Source organism: Polistes fuscatus, unplaced genomic scaffold (genome assembly GCF_010416935.1).
Source record: "Polistes fuscatus isolate 324 unplaced genomic scaffold, CU_Pfus_HIC Scaffold4, whole genome shotgun sequence".
Classification (NCBI taxonomy): Eukaryota; Metazoa; Arthropoda; class Insecta; order Hymenoptera; family Vespidae; genus Polistes; species Polistes fuscatus.
Window position 1 is genome coordinate 4,149,374 of NW_025113118.1, and position 14,915 is coordinate 4,164,288.

The 14,915-nt window shown below is 30.3% G+C and overlaps 1 protein-coding gene across 1 annotated transcript; it reads right to left on the reverse strand.

The window, feature by feature from the left end:
• Positions 1 to 16: 16 nt before the first annotated feature.
• On the reverse strand, positions 17 to 14,915 carry LOC122521076 (fasciculation and elongation protein zeta-2). The gene is made up of 8 exons (XM_043641507.1): positions 14,370 to 14,915; positions 10,754 to 11,006; positions 3,704 to 3,826; positions 3,422 to 3,578; positions 3,219 to 3,327; positions 2,742 to 3,080; positions 2,130 to 2,195; positions 17 to 2,036 (listed from the first exon to the last, which is right to left on the reverse strand). The coding sequence occupies exons 1-8, from the start codon at positions 14,473 to 14,475 to the stop codon at positions 2,020 to 2,022; spliced, it is 1,170 nt and encodes a 389-aa protein (XP_043497442.1). The 5' UTR covers positions 14,476 to 14,915; the 3' UTR covers positions 17 to 2,019.

Here is a 14,915-nt window from a genome sequence, read left to right on the forward strand (position 1 = left end):
AGTATATTCATCAAAATCTCATTACGATTTCTTTTTATTTGCACTTAACAATATTAATGCATAAATTATTTCTAAATACAGTGATATTACAATACTTCCTTTGATGAAACATTTCATTCATATTTGGAAGAAACATCAGAGTAATATTAGCACAAATCTCGTTTTCTTTTTTTTTTTTCGTTTGTTAATAATGGCAAGAACGAATCAACGATGTTTTTATTTGATTTTTTTTTTCAGTGCGTGGGGAGCAAATTAAAGAAAAGAATGAACAAAAATAAATGCAGCTCTATTATCGGTATATTGCATATAATCTCATTCATTTGTTTATTTCTGTAGTTTTATTTAATTTTATTCTTGCTCGTAACATTCCCTAATCGATCGATGGATGATTATTTCTAAACATACCGACGTTACAACAATTTACACACTAGGCTTAAACCTTTTAGTGCCGAATGACGATACACATCATCTTCGATAAACCTTAGCAAATTCGTTAAATTAATTCGATATCTTTCGCATAGGTACAATTACTTTTAGTTCGGCACTAAAAGGATTAAGAAACGTATGTGCAATTTTTTTGAGTAGAAACTAATCCTACAAAGTTAGCATTTTTATTGTTGTTGCTTGCATTTATCCAACCGAAGTATTATAGTAGTTTAGATTATTTTCCGTGTGTTTATTTGAATATTTTCAATTACTGTCATAAATTCCGATTCGAATGTTAATAATATATATCTCGTCTCGTTTCTTATATATATACAAAAGATTACAAAAACTGAACGAATACAAATCTCGTGGTGTCATTCATATATATATATTTTCTTCTTGTTCATATATATAATTAGAGTATTCATTCGAAAAACGAAAGATCCTAAGTTTCAGTCTCGGTCTAGACAACCAAGTCCCAAATTACTATAATTTTATTTTTTGACTGGTGTTATTATTATCGATATGAATCACTGACTTCAATATATATACAGTAAAACCTCCTATAACGCGCTATTCTCTCAGCGCGTTTTTCATATAATTATGAAAATAAAATAAAATAAAATTGCGACAGTCCTTCTATAACGCGGATTCCGTTCAACAACATTCCATCAACTTAAATTGTTTAAGAAAATTCTCTATAGTATGAATTTATCTATGTTTTAAATTTTTACAGTTGAAATTAACGGGTAATTCTCTTCTTTTTGGTGAAGGTACATCACCATTTTCTAATTTCAGTTTACAGTACTTTGATTTTTACATTACACAATAGTGTACATAATATTTTTTGTAGTATTGTTCCGTCTTTTGTCGGTACAAGTTTAGGAATTTGTTGCAACGGAAAATTCCTGACCGTGTTGAGCAACGATGAAAATACCTGAGGATAGATTTTCACTGAAAGGATTTATGATATTTACTTAGTTTACAGTGGGGCACGTTTCCGTTGACAAACATTCAACAATTTTTGCTATCTATCTATAGATATCGCGTTCGACATTCCATCTTGCTCTTCCTAGTTTCACTCAACTTGGTTCCCATATAACGCGGTACGAATCAATCGCGTTATAGGAGGTTTTACTGTATATATATATATATATATATATATATGAATATATTTTGAATTATGTGTAAATATGCAATCACAGTAGTTCCATAAAACATGTACACGTGTGATAAATCTTATGAGAAACAATATACAGATTAAATGTACTCATATATATATTTATATATTTATATTTATCAATATAAATATACATATAAATATATGTATATATATATTATATATATATATATACATATATATATGTATATAAATTAAGACTAGATGAGAATATCAGGTTACCACTTCTAATCCTACAGCCAATACACATTGAGTGTAAAATTCAAAATACAACTCAGAAGCAAGAATGGTTGTTTCAAATATAACAACGCACGCGGCACGACGATGGTATGCAGAGCATTGGCAAGAAAAAGAGAGCGCAATCATTGTTTTGGATTTTTGAGTATCTTCGAAGGAAATTGACTGTACACTCACTAAGTAGGACAAAGAACTAAAAAAGATAAAAGTTATATTAGATTTTTCCTAAAAGTAATCGTTATCTATTTCTTAGAAAAAGAGATAATAACTCTTCCCAGTTATTCACCTTTGAGAATATAATCCGTTAGCAAAGTTGGTACAGTTGGACTATCTTCGCTAATCGCTTTCAATACTGCAAACAAAATATTTTGTTAGAATAATAATTTGTACAGATTATTTAATAGAAATCTAAATAGATAAATAGATTCACACATATAATTATACATTTTTTTTTAATTTTTATAATTAATGCTTATTCATATATTTCAATAAGAGTCAGTTTGTAATAACTTTCATATTAGGTTATCATTCTATATAAATAAATATATAGAAAGATAAGTATATATATAAAGATAAATAGTCTAAAAAAGATATTCAGTCTATATATATATACATAAAGATAAGTAGATATCTCTTGTATATACAAGGTGGTTCAAATTGTAAAACTGCAAGCCTAAAAATTCTCCAAAAAGAATAACTGATTTTTAATATTACTTAACTCTTTCGTTACGGCATGCTTTAAAGCGAGTATCGTTTCATATAAATTCGTTTGTAGATATGTATCGTACAACCCCTATTTGAATCGGGTGAGATTTTTGCACGGATGACCCGTATATATACGAAAAAAGTTAAATAACATTTTATAAATAGACAAAAAAAAGAAATATGTTAAAATTACTTTTAATAAGCACTTGCAGAGCCTGATTATCCGGTGGTCCGCTGTCCGTGTTATATGGAATGACAGTGGTCAAATATTTGGATTCTTGCAAGGACCTATGTTGCGGTAACGGACTAGTACCATTCTGCATTTGGTTTTTCTTCTTTGTAACGTGATGTTGCCTACGTCGATTTTGTACTGCTAATAAAAGAGAAATGAATTGATTTTTCAATTCCTTCTCGTATTCCAATTCATCCCGAAGTGCAAGTTCAGCTATCAGAGTCTCGCTCAATGCAGATACGAGTGATTCCATTTCTCCTAATAACTCGGTAAGTTGATTCGAGGTCAATTGTTTCAATTCTGAAATATTATACATTTGTAATATTTTATAATAATATATGGTATATAAAAATAATTCGATGAATATATAATCAAATCAAACAGATACACACACATGTTCCTTATATATACTTGATTGTTAGAGAATAAATAGCATACTTTTTTCGTGCAAAGGCGAGCCGAGAACTTCTCTACTCCTTTCCAAAGCCTCGTCACTGTCAAGCAAGGATCCATCTGAATCGGGTGTTCTTTCCATAGACGGACTCTCCTAAAATATTTAATAATAAATAAGACTCGTTATATCTCTTGGTAATTGAACAAAATAACATTAATGAATTTTTCAAGATACTTTTTGTGTATACCTGCATTATGTCATCTATTTCACGAAGCACTTCTTCGGCTGTTTTCAAGGGTTCCTCTGGGCTATGAGTATCGGTACTGCTAGATAAAATCAAAGCGTGCATATCCAAATCTGTTGCTACAGCCTCGTCCTCGCTACTTAAATCTTCTAATTCGGGTCTGAAGATTTTAAAACAAAAAAAAAACACACAAACTAGTAAGGTAAATAAACCAATAAAATCGTATAGATTTCTTGTACCTTTTTTTTTGTATTTTTCTTTTCTATTTATTAATTTGTTTTGTACCTTTCCAATGAAATTGGTGCCTCGTTGAGATTCAATGCTGGCATGTGCATTTTTCTAGCATAAGATTTGCTCCAGTCTATGGGTAAGATGTTGCCAAAAGTACCAGTGATAGTCCACCACATCCTACACAAAAGATAATCATCAATATCATCATCAGTGGTCGTGGGAGATACACGTTGTGGTAAAAGATATGACTTCTACTCCAATTACGCATACCATCATCGTATTAGCTGACTCATATCCTCCTTTTCGCGATATCACTGTGTATCACGAATAACTCACCATTAGTCTGAACTTCCACGAGCTTTCGTAATTAAACACGTCTCGTCATTTCCAATAATAATATCACGTAGCTCAAAAGGTACACCCTTTATATATTTAGGTATCTATTGGAAGTTCCCAAGAAAAAAAAAACAAAAACGAAAGAGAAAAAGAACAAGTAAAAAAAATTAAATAATAATAATAATAAATTGATATTATTAAATGCATAAATATAAAATTGGTATCAATGATGAGAAAGATTGAAGATAAATGATGATGATGATGATGATAAATTTATAAAGACAAAATTCGTATAATAATAATAAATAATCAATTATTAAAATAAATAATAAATTTAGGAAGATTTATTTTCGTACGTATTAAAAAAAAGGAAAAAGAAAGTTAAAGGAACGAAATCTCGATTTCAAAGGAAGAACGGAAACACCATATGAGATTTTCCCATGTTTCATGTAAGAGGAAATTGCAAATACTCTAAAGATAAATCTCGCATTTCAAATCGGATTCTCTAAACGGCTTGGGATAGATCTAGATGTTAGTTGGTAACAGCGGAAGTAATGATGAATATTTTTCACAGAGATAGAGATAGATATAGAAAAAGAAAAAGAGAAAGAAAAAGAGAACAAGAAAGAGAAAGAGAACCAGAAATAGAGAGAAAGAGAGAGAGAGAGAGAGAATGAAAGAGAAAACAAAGAAACAGAAGTTGCTTCGCTCAATAATGTCGTATTCGTTTAACCCTTTGACTAATCGAGGTCAATTCGACCTACTCGTGTGTGCCTCTTTATTTCAACGAGAAAGAAAGAAAGAAAAAAAGCAAAAAAAAAAGAAAGAAAGGAAGGAAGACAAAGGGATAAATAAGTAGATCAAATTATTCTTTATTTCTTTCTTTTCTTTTTTTTTAAAAAAAAAAGAATTGTAAAAAAGAATATATAATATCGAATAATTTCAATGCATTCGTATGAAATACATATTTATAGAAATAATAATAATAATTGTAATAATAATATAAGAAAGTTAGAAAAAGAGGGTAAAGTAGAAAGTTAAATATACGAATAATTCAATGTATAATTTTGTTTGAAAGAAATATATAAATGAAAAATTTCAGAATTTAATTTTCATAGAAAGGTTTATATTATATTGTTTCTATATAATTTCCATAAAAAAAAAAAAAAAAAACAATTGGTTCCATATACTTGAACTTTTGACTCGATAAATATATTTTACTAAAGAATTCAATAAAAAAAAAAAAAAATAAATAAAATCCAACTTTACGTTTTATAGAGATTGGGAACAATTTCTACATATCACCAATACTTTTGATTCTCCATTGTATATATGTAAAATACATAATATATATAAAAAAAAGTTTTGTCTCGAATAAATAAGCTCGACGTTTAAAAAAACAACAACAAGGATAGGAAAGGTAATTACATTGTAAAATACATATTTGTATATATATAAAAATAAAAGAATAAAAAAATAAGAGAATAAAAAAATGTTTTATTTCAAATAAATAAGCTCGACGTTTAAAAAAACAACAACAACAAGGATAGGAAAGGTAATTACATTGTACAATACATATTTGTATATATAATATATATATATATATATATAAATAAAAGAATAAAAAAATGTTTTATATTTCAAATAAATAAGTTCGATGTTTAAAAAAAAAAAAGAGAAACAATCAATAAGGATAGAAAAGATAATTAAGTCAAAGATATGACAATAATCATCAGGAGGAAAGAAATAAAGATGTAATAATAAAAATGAAGAATAAGAATTCTTAAGGAATGTAGATAAAGAGAGAAAGAGAGAGGGTTTTTCTGGTTCCTCGAAGAGCAAAAATGGTTTTGGTATAAGCGCGTGCGCAACGATATTGACCGTTGTCGGGTTGTTGGGCCGCTCTTTGCCTCTCCTCCACCACCTTTATGGGAGGGTTGTTGCTGCTAGAGCGTGTAGCTCGATACGGGGACAAAACATACGCTGAAAGAGGGTGAAAGAGGGTGAACGAAGGAGGGTAAACGAGAGAAAAAGAAAGAAATAAAGAAAGAAAGAGAGAGAGAGAGAGAAATCAAATTTTCATGCTTTTTACCATGATCGATAATCTCGTACCGAATATCATCACATTTTCTACTTCTAACGAATCTGCTGCTATTGTTTATCAACTAACGAATATTAAACAAAAGAAAGAAAAAAAAGCAATAAAAGATCAAAATTAAATTTTGAAGTTTTTGACCGTATTGATATTGTTTATGAAATTAATTAACGTGAAAGAAGCAGGAAGAGATAGATTAAAAAATTAATATTTCATTATTTTTACCATGATCGATAAATCTCGCATCGAATGTAATAATATTTTCAATTTTGACAAATATTATTAACGTTTATAGCATTAACTAATTCATTAATGCAAAAGAAAATAGAAAAAAGAGAGAAAGAGAGAGAGAGAGAGAGAGAGAGAAAGAGAAAGAAATCAAATTTTCATGCTTTTTACCATGATCGATATTTCGTATTGAATATCAAATCGTTTCTAAATTAATGAATACAAGAGTGAGATTGAAAGAGAAAGAAGATTGAAGAGGAAAGATAAATAAAAGCTTTTAAATTTCATCATGGTTATAACGATGATCGATATTCTTTAATAAATATCATTCACAATTTGAATTTTGCTGAATTTAGTATCGTTTAATAGGATAACGAGTTCAAGAGACAATATGATAGATGGAAAGAGAATAGAATAGAATAGAATAGAATAAAATAGAATAAAATAGAAGAGAGAAGTGGAAGAAGAAGAAGAAGAAGAGGAAGAGGTCAACGACCTTGCGACCCTGCGACCGAAATGAGGTCGGTCCGCCATTTGCATATGAAGTGATATATAGTCAGCAAGCTCCTTTTCGTCGACATTTCGTCGAGAACCTTCGCAATCCTTTCCTTCTGGATACCTAAAGAGTAAGAGTGAGAAAGAAAGAGAGAGAGAAAGAGAGAAAGAGAGAGAGAGAGAGAGAAAGAGAGATGTATTGGAACTGGGGAAACTTGAGAGTCAAGTGTGGTCCAAAAAGGAAGAAATGCAAGAGTAAGAGTAAAAGGAAGAAAGAATGGTGGTGGTGGTGGTGTGGTGGAGGTAAAGGAATATGGCTTAATAGCTTTCTCAGCTGTTACATGACGACGTATAACGACAAATGTCAAATAACATATTATATGTTTAATGAAATAAGTAAATGCATTTAAAAAAATAAAAACAAAGATATATGTATTTTATAGAATAGAATATGTGATAATGATAATAATGGTACATACTAGAAAGATAAAAATATATGGACAGCTTATTATGAAAAAGGTAGGTTAATCTATTTTTTAAAAGAAAGAAAAAAGTAAAAGATATATGTATTTTATAGAATAGAATATGTGATAATGATAATAATGGTACATACTAGAGAAATAAAAATATATGGACAGCTTATTATGAAAAAGGTAGGTTAATCTATTTTTTAAAAGAAAGAAAAAAGTAAATGTTATATGTATTTTATAGAATAGAATATGTAATAATGATAATAATGCTACATTCTAGAGAGATAAAAAGAAATAATAATTAATAATTGAGAAAACACAATATTTTGATGTTTGACAATGAGATAAAATTAAATACAGAAGGAACAAAAAATAATAATAAGAAGAAGAATAAAAGATAATTTTGACTTAATAACTTTCATAGCTGTTACTTTTAAAGCAATATGATTAAAACAAATATCACTGACGATGATATAGTAAAGATATATTATAAATAAATGTTTCAACAAGATTTAGATAAGATAATAATATGTAATATTATAATATAGATTTGATCACTTTTTTTTTTTAAATATGTCTTTATGTAACAGCTGGTAAAGCTATTATGCAAATATGTGCGTATAAATTAATATATAATTATATAATGAAATATATAAAGATAAAGAAAAGATATACTATCAGAGATAATAATAAGCATTATAAAAGAATAGAAGAAAAAGATAGAAACATGTCCCCAGAGAGAGGTATACATATATATATATATACACATATATCATATATATACAGTAGGAGGAGGAAGGAGTAGCTCTCGAGAAAGTCTCTGGTGTCAACGAGAAAGAAAGAAGAGGGGAAAGAAGAGAAGAGAGAGAGAGACCTCTCTCTATCTCTCTTTCTCTTTCTCGAGTACTATGTCAACTCATATCAGATTTTTTCATACGTTGTACATTACTCGATCAAAAAGCGTAACACATGCATATATAAACTTAAATGCGTAACGATAATTATGACAATGAACAATTATATATCATATTAGATTTGAATTAGATACATTAAATAAATAAAAATATAGTTTAAAATATCAAATCAATTATAAAATAAATTTGTTCAATATTTTGTCTTGCAATTAATCCACAGTCATATATTAATTACAAGTATATTTATATGTATATATACATATGTATGATATACACAAATGTGTGTGTGTGTCTGTAGAAGATTCAAAAAAAATTATATAGATAATATTATATTAGATTTGTGAATTAATATTAAATAAATAAATATAATTTAAAATATCAAATGAATTATATAAAAAAAATTTGTTCAATATTTTGTCTTGCAATTAATTCACTGTCATATATTAATTACAAGTATATATATGTATGATATACACAAATGTGTGTGTGTATGTGTGTATAGAGGATTGAGAAAAAATTATATATAATATTATATTAAATTTGAATGAATAATAAATATTTATTATATAAATATTTAAATATTAATATATATAATAATATAAATATTAATATTATTTATATAAATAAATAATTTTTATTATTTTTATTATATTTATATAAATAAAATAATTTAATATAAATATTAAATATTAATATATATAATATATATAAATATTTAAAATATATAAAATATTTAAAATATCAAATCAATTATAAAATAAATTAGTTCAATATTTTGTCTTGCAATTAATCCATTGTCACATATTAATTACAGATATATATATGATATACACAAATGGTGGAGAATTGAGAAGAAATCGGGACAAAATTGTATTCTACGAACTCTCACGGAAGCCCTTTCTCGATGAATACCCGACGAATGGGAGGATTAGCGACAACGTCCAACCACCACCGGATATGCTTCAACGCGTTTATCCTCGCGGAAACGAATGTGTTTATAGTACGTGTGTCTATCCGTCTCTCTCTCTCTTTTTCTCTCTCTTTCTCTTTCAGTGTATGCGTAATAGAGAAAGAAGAGACACGTGCCGGTTGGTCGCACGTGTCTAGCCGATCCTTTGCACACCCTTTTTTTCCTCCTGATCTCTCGACTTTTATATGTTTATTAGTAGCATCACCCTTCTCACCCCCTCACCCCTCATTTCAAATCCCGATCTTTCAATTTGTTTATAAACAATTATCATTAAAGATCAAATTTTTTCCGAGTATTTTTTTCTTTCTTTTTTTTTTAGATTATATCTTATCAAGTGAATAATATTTTTTCGAAAGATTACTTTCCTTTCTTTTTCTTTTTTTTATTTATAATATATTATATATTTCATTTGCGCAAGAAATGATCAACGTTTACCTTTGTTGTGATTTTGTAGAATATTATTTATTTATTTATTTATTTATTTCTGTAAATGAGAGGATAATTTTTGTGTTTAAAGTTTGAAAAGATTTATCTTATGTGTTTATTAACCGAGACGACAAGAGTGGACTCGAAAGAAATGGAGACTACCAGCGTGAAAAGTTTATGCAAGAGGACCGAAGGGAGTTGAAGGGAGTTTGAAGGTAGTTGAAGGGAATTGAAGGGAGTTGAAGGGAATTTAACGGGTGGCTCGTGGTGCGTTCTCGCACACCGAAGAAGATACAATTTCATGCTTCGTTGAGCTTCACCTGCGGTACACCACGCTCCGCATGTTCGTTTGTTCCTACTAAAGGACACCTGTCTATTCTTTAAAAAGCTCTTTAAAAACTCGACCATCCTCCTCACCTCGGTTCACGTGTTTTAACAACAAAGACTTTGCTACTCCTGAATTTAAGAAGTTAAAATTAAAGTTAAACCCATCGTGTAAACTTTTCAAGGGGAAGGGGGTTTTTTTGGGGGCAAACATTAGTTTTTTTTTGTGAACTATTGATTTTATTTATTTTTATTTTTGGATTATTTATGAAAGTTTTTTTCTTTAATATATCGATTTTAATTTTTTTTTTATTTATTTACTATAAACAAAATTAAAAAGAAAAAATTAAAGAAAAAATAGATCAAGTTTCTTTGTTATTATTAAAATAAAAATATAAAAAAGAAATGGAGTCCTTGAAGAGTTAAAATAAAAAATGTAAAGGGAATGAATATTTTTCGGGCATGGTTCTTTTTTAAAGAAAAAAAAAAAAATGAAAACAGGATCTATTTATGTTACAAATCAATAATTTATTTATTCAAAGAGAAAGCCTGCGAATTTAATACGACGTAATACTTTCGAGGTTAGAAAATCTTTCTACTGTGATCTTCGAAACGCGCGTGGAACGTGGAACCGCGGCAAATTTAAATTCGAACGGGTTTAAATAAATCTGTATGTTTCGTATAACTTTTATCCATTTTATACTTGAGTTATTTTTATAATTACAAACGAAACAAATTACGAATACGAATGCAATTAATATTTATATGAAAACATTGTAGAAGAAAGGGAAAAAGTTGAATGAGGAATGATAAAAGATATCGATAAAAAAAAAGGGATCAACTTACTGGCACTCGTTCATGATCTCCTCTTGCGTCCTAACTTGCACAGGTGCCAAGGATTCAACGTCGGTGCCATAATCGCGAAAGCACGAAGTTATTTTCTCGTCAAACGTGTTAACCAGGTCTTCGAGGCTACCGCTAAAAGGGCTGAAGGTACCTTCCTGTAAGATATCCGTACTGTTGTCGTGATTGGCCGGTACTTCGTTCGCATTACAATTTTCACCAAAATTCGTTTCTAAACTGGCATCCAAAAGTTGTTCTGCAAATAAGACAAGACGAAATAACATCAAATGAATATAATCAAAATATCTGATAAAAATCATCGTACGTATTATTTGCTAATTTTTTTTTGTTTGATTGGATGAAACATTTTGAAAACGATTGAGATCGATAGATCGAAAGTAAAGAATAATAATCGATTTAAAAATCGTATATCAATTTTGTCAACAAATTTCGATATATTTCACGTTACAATAATTACATATATATATATAAATATTTTGTTGTTAGATGAAAAATCACGAGAGGGATAGATTGATAAATCGAAAATAAACAATCGATTTAATCGATTGATAAATATTGAATATTAGCAAATACAATTCGTGTCAAGGTAATTATAGGAATTAATAGATAATTATATGTATATATACGTAGGATATATATATATATATATATATTTATTAACTTACATATAATTCAACACTAATCGATATTCCGCATATGTGTACTAATCGAACGTGACCCTTTTTTTTATCGTACGATCGATTAATCAAAAGGATATATGTTATATATAATATGTGTGCCGGCACGCAAATAACATGTATTTCAAATGCCGGTCATGTGTTTGCTATTGATTAGGAGTCGACCGGTCGTCACTTTTGAAAATTTATCGACACCGTCTATCGTCTTTTTTCATACACAGGTAGTTTTTAAAAATAAACATCAATATACACCAATGAAAAAAAGAGAAAAAAAGAGATGCACACACACACACACGCACACAACATACGCGAACATGCAGCTAATAAGAATAAGAGAGAAAGAAATATGGAGAAACTGATCTCGTTTCAAACTAATAAAACGGACTACTATTACGGCTCACGATTGTAGATATTTTATTTTTAATTTTTAACAGTAACGCTATTTATACAATAATTGTACGATTTAATATTAGAAATCCCTGATATAATTTTTTTTTACTTCGGGATAAATAATATAAAAAGACTTTCGTGATAGCTTTCGTTTGCTATTATTATAATCAAGATTTCTGTTGCTAACGTTCGATCGTAATAAAAAAAGATATATGAAAAAATAAGTAAGATGAGGAGGATTGGATCGTTGAATATATTTAGGTTAATTGTAATATCCTAATATTAGGGTGAACCAAAAATTCGTGCATTTATTATGTTGAAACTTTACTTTGAAACTGCATAACGGATTGTTTTTATAAAATATATTTTGGAAATGTTTAAAAAAAATGCATAAACTTTTGGTTCACCCTAATAATATATAGTTTTGAATGGGGAATGGGGGGGAACAACTATGTGTGATGCGTATGGTTTTGTAAACTCGTAATACTGAAAGATAAACAGAGAAAGAGAGAAAACTAGTGACGAGCAGAACCGGTGGATATTGGACTCCGATTATAGCCATGTACACACGGCTAAGTACGCATTGTCCCGTCTCACGAAGGTCGCGCACGCATCGTCTCGTACGACGCCGACACAACCAGACAAAACCTTTTACATCTTCACGCCTTTGTCTTTCTCTTTATCTCTTTATCTTTATCTATTATTCTTTTTTTCTTTCCCCCCTTCTCTTATTCGTATTTTATTTTATTTTGTAACTAGAGTACATTTAACATATTTTCTCTCTTTCTCTCTTTTATCTCTTTCTCTTATTCTTATTATTTCGAAAATAGAACACCTACATATTTTCCCCCTTCTATTTCTCCTCTTCTTTCATTTCTTTCTTTTTATTATTTTTATTATTATTATTAGTATTTCAAAAATAGTACATCTATATATATATAGTACGTTTCTCAAGGTAATACATGCGTTTTGTTAGATAAATCGGAATTCGTATATACATTCTGTATACTTGATTCTGATTGGTTCATAGTAATATAAATGTTACACATCGTCCAATCAGATTACGATCGAGCGGAGGTAAGTTACTTACGTCAGAATTTTTGATTTCAAAATCAGTGTCTCGGGGAAAAGAAGAAATTATTGTTATTATCATTATTAATATTATTATTATTATTATACATGAATATAATGATAATTATTATTATAAGGACACGTAAAGCGATATCATTCGCGAATGAAGAGAAACCTTTATATCTCTGGATTTTATTCTTCCTTTTCTTGTACGCATCGAATTACGTCGATGACTCGCGTAGTACTCCCGAGCAGACGATATAATCGCGAAAACAAATATGTCGTAATAGGAAGGTTCGTCCTTGGAACGGTCGATTACCATCACCGTCTTCACTTTTTGTCTTTTTTCTTTTTCTTTTCTTTTTCTTTTTTATTTCCATCCCCTTCGACAAATTTAAATACCCGTTACTCTCGAATTCCTTTCCAATTCCGAAACTCAATGTCTAAGCAAGTGCGTATGTATTTTAAGTACTCGCATACACATTGACAAAATTAAAAGGAAGAAAGGAAGGAAGAAAGAAAGGAAGGAAGGAATAAGGAACCCCTTGTGTTCGCGTATTCTCGCTTCGTGATTGGCTGTCGACGCGTAACGTGTGCTCGCCCATTTAATCGATCAATTTTCTTATATCTTTCGTCTCGCCCCATTCCATTTAATAGATTCGAACAATTACGATAATGGATGTTCGTCAACGCGATAACGAGAGGGAGAGAGAGAGAGAAAAAGAGAGAAAGAGAGGGGAAAAACAGAGAGGTAACAGCATCCTAGTTGTCCCCATTATATTAAATTTCCGATACGTCTCTAAAGTTTTTATGTGTTCACAAGGATCGTTAAAAAAAGAAGAAGAAAAAAGAAACTTTGTTTTATTAATAAAAAATCAAAGGTAAAGTGTAAGAAGTAGAAGAAGAAGAAGAAGAAGAGGAAGAGAACCTTGACCGTTTTCAAAATTTTTGAAATGATATGCAAATATTTCGTAGGTGTTTAAAATATTTCAAATCTGCATAATCAAAGTATAATGTCTGATCTGGAAAGTTCGACTAATATAAGAGAGAACCGTCGGATACGATTTATAATTTTTACGCTCTAGTTTGTTCAACGGTGTTGAAGATTCTTCTTTTACGTTCACGTATTCGTTCGTTCGTTCGTTCGTACGTACGTACGTACGTTCGTTTTTAGAACGACAACGACGACGACAACGAATCGAACGAGAACGTGCATGAAAGCGACCGGGTTCGTCTCTTGGAGAGTCGTGTGTCCAACGAGTCTACACGAGATTCTCCGAGTCCCCCAATGACGCGAGAGAACGCGTCAGCCGACGACAAGTTTTTGGGGGTAAAGATCGAGTCAAAAAGGTGGTGTTAACGTTAATACTTCTTTTCCCCCTTTAAACAATTACTTCGAGTCGAGAATTGATTTTATAACGATTATCTGTCGAAATTACATACATAGCATAGATACATACCCGTCAAAAGATTCATATTCTTTAAACTGGCAGTTTCCTCCTCCTCGAAGCGCGCAAGGGGTGCTTCGAACTTCAACTCGGCGATCTTGCCCGCCATGTCCCTCATTATTAGGCACGATGAAGAATCCAGGAGGGAGGTATTTTACCGCAGCGAGATTTGGAAAGGCACGGTAAAGCCTGCGGTGCTCCCGTGCCGCTGTCGTTCCTCTTCCTCCTCTTCCTCCACCTATTTCACAACTCCTCCTCCACCTTCTGGAAACACCTTATTCCTCTTCTTCTTCTTCTTCTTATATCTCGATGACGTTTAGTCACCACGACGCGCGACAGATAAACGAGGGTTAAACAAAGCCTAAGGAAGAGTTGTTATAAGTAAGAGACCGGGAGAAATAAAAAAAAAGGGACAAATAAGTTTTACGGATGGATTAAGGGGACAAAAAAAGGAGAGGCACGAGCGCGCGAATATATCGCATCAAGGAACCGTGAAACGACCCATCCAACTCTACGCGAACGACTGACGCAGAGGGCGGTTAGCCGCTTACTGGTGGG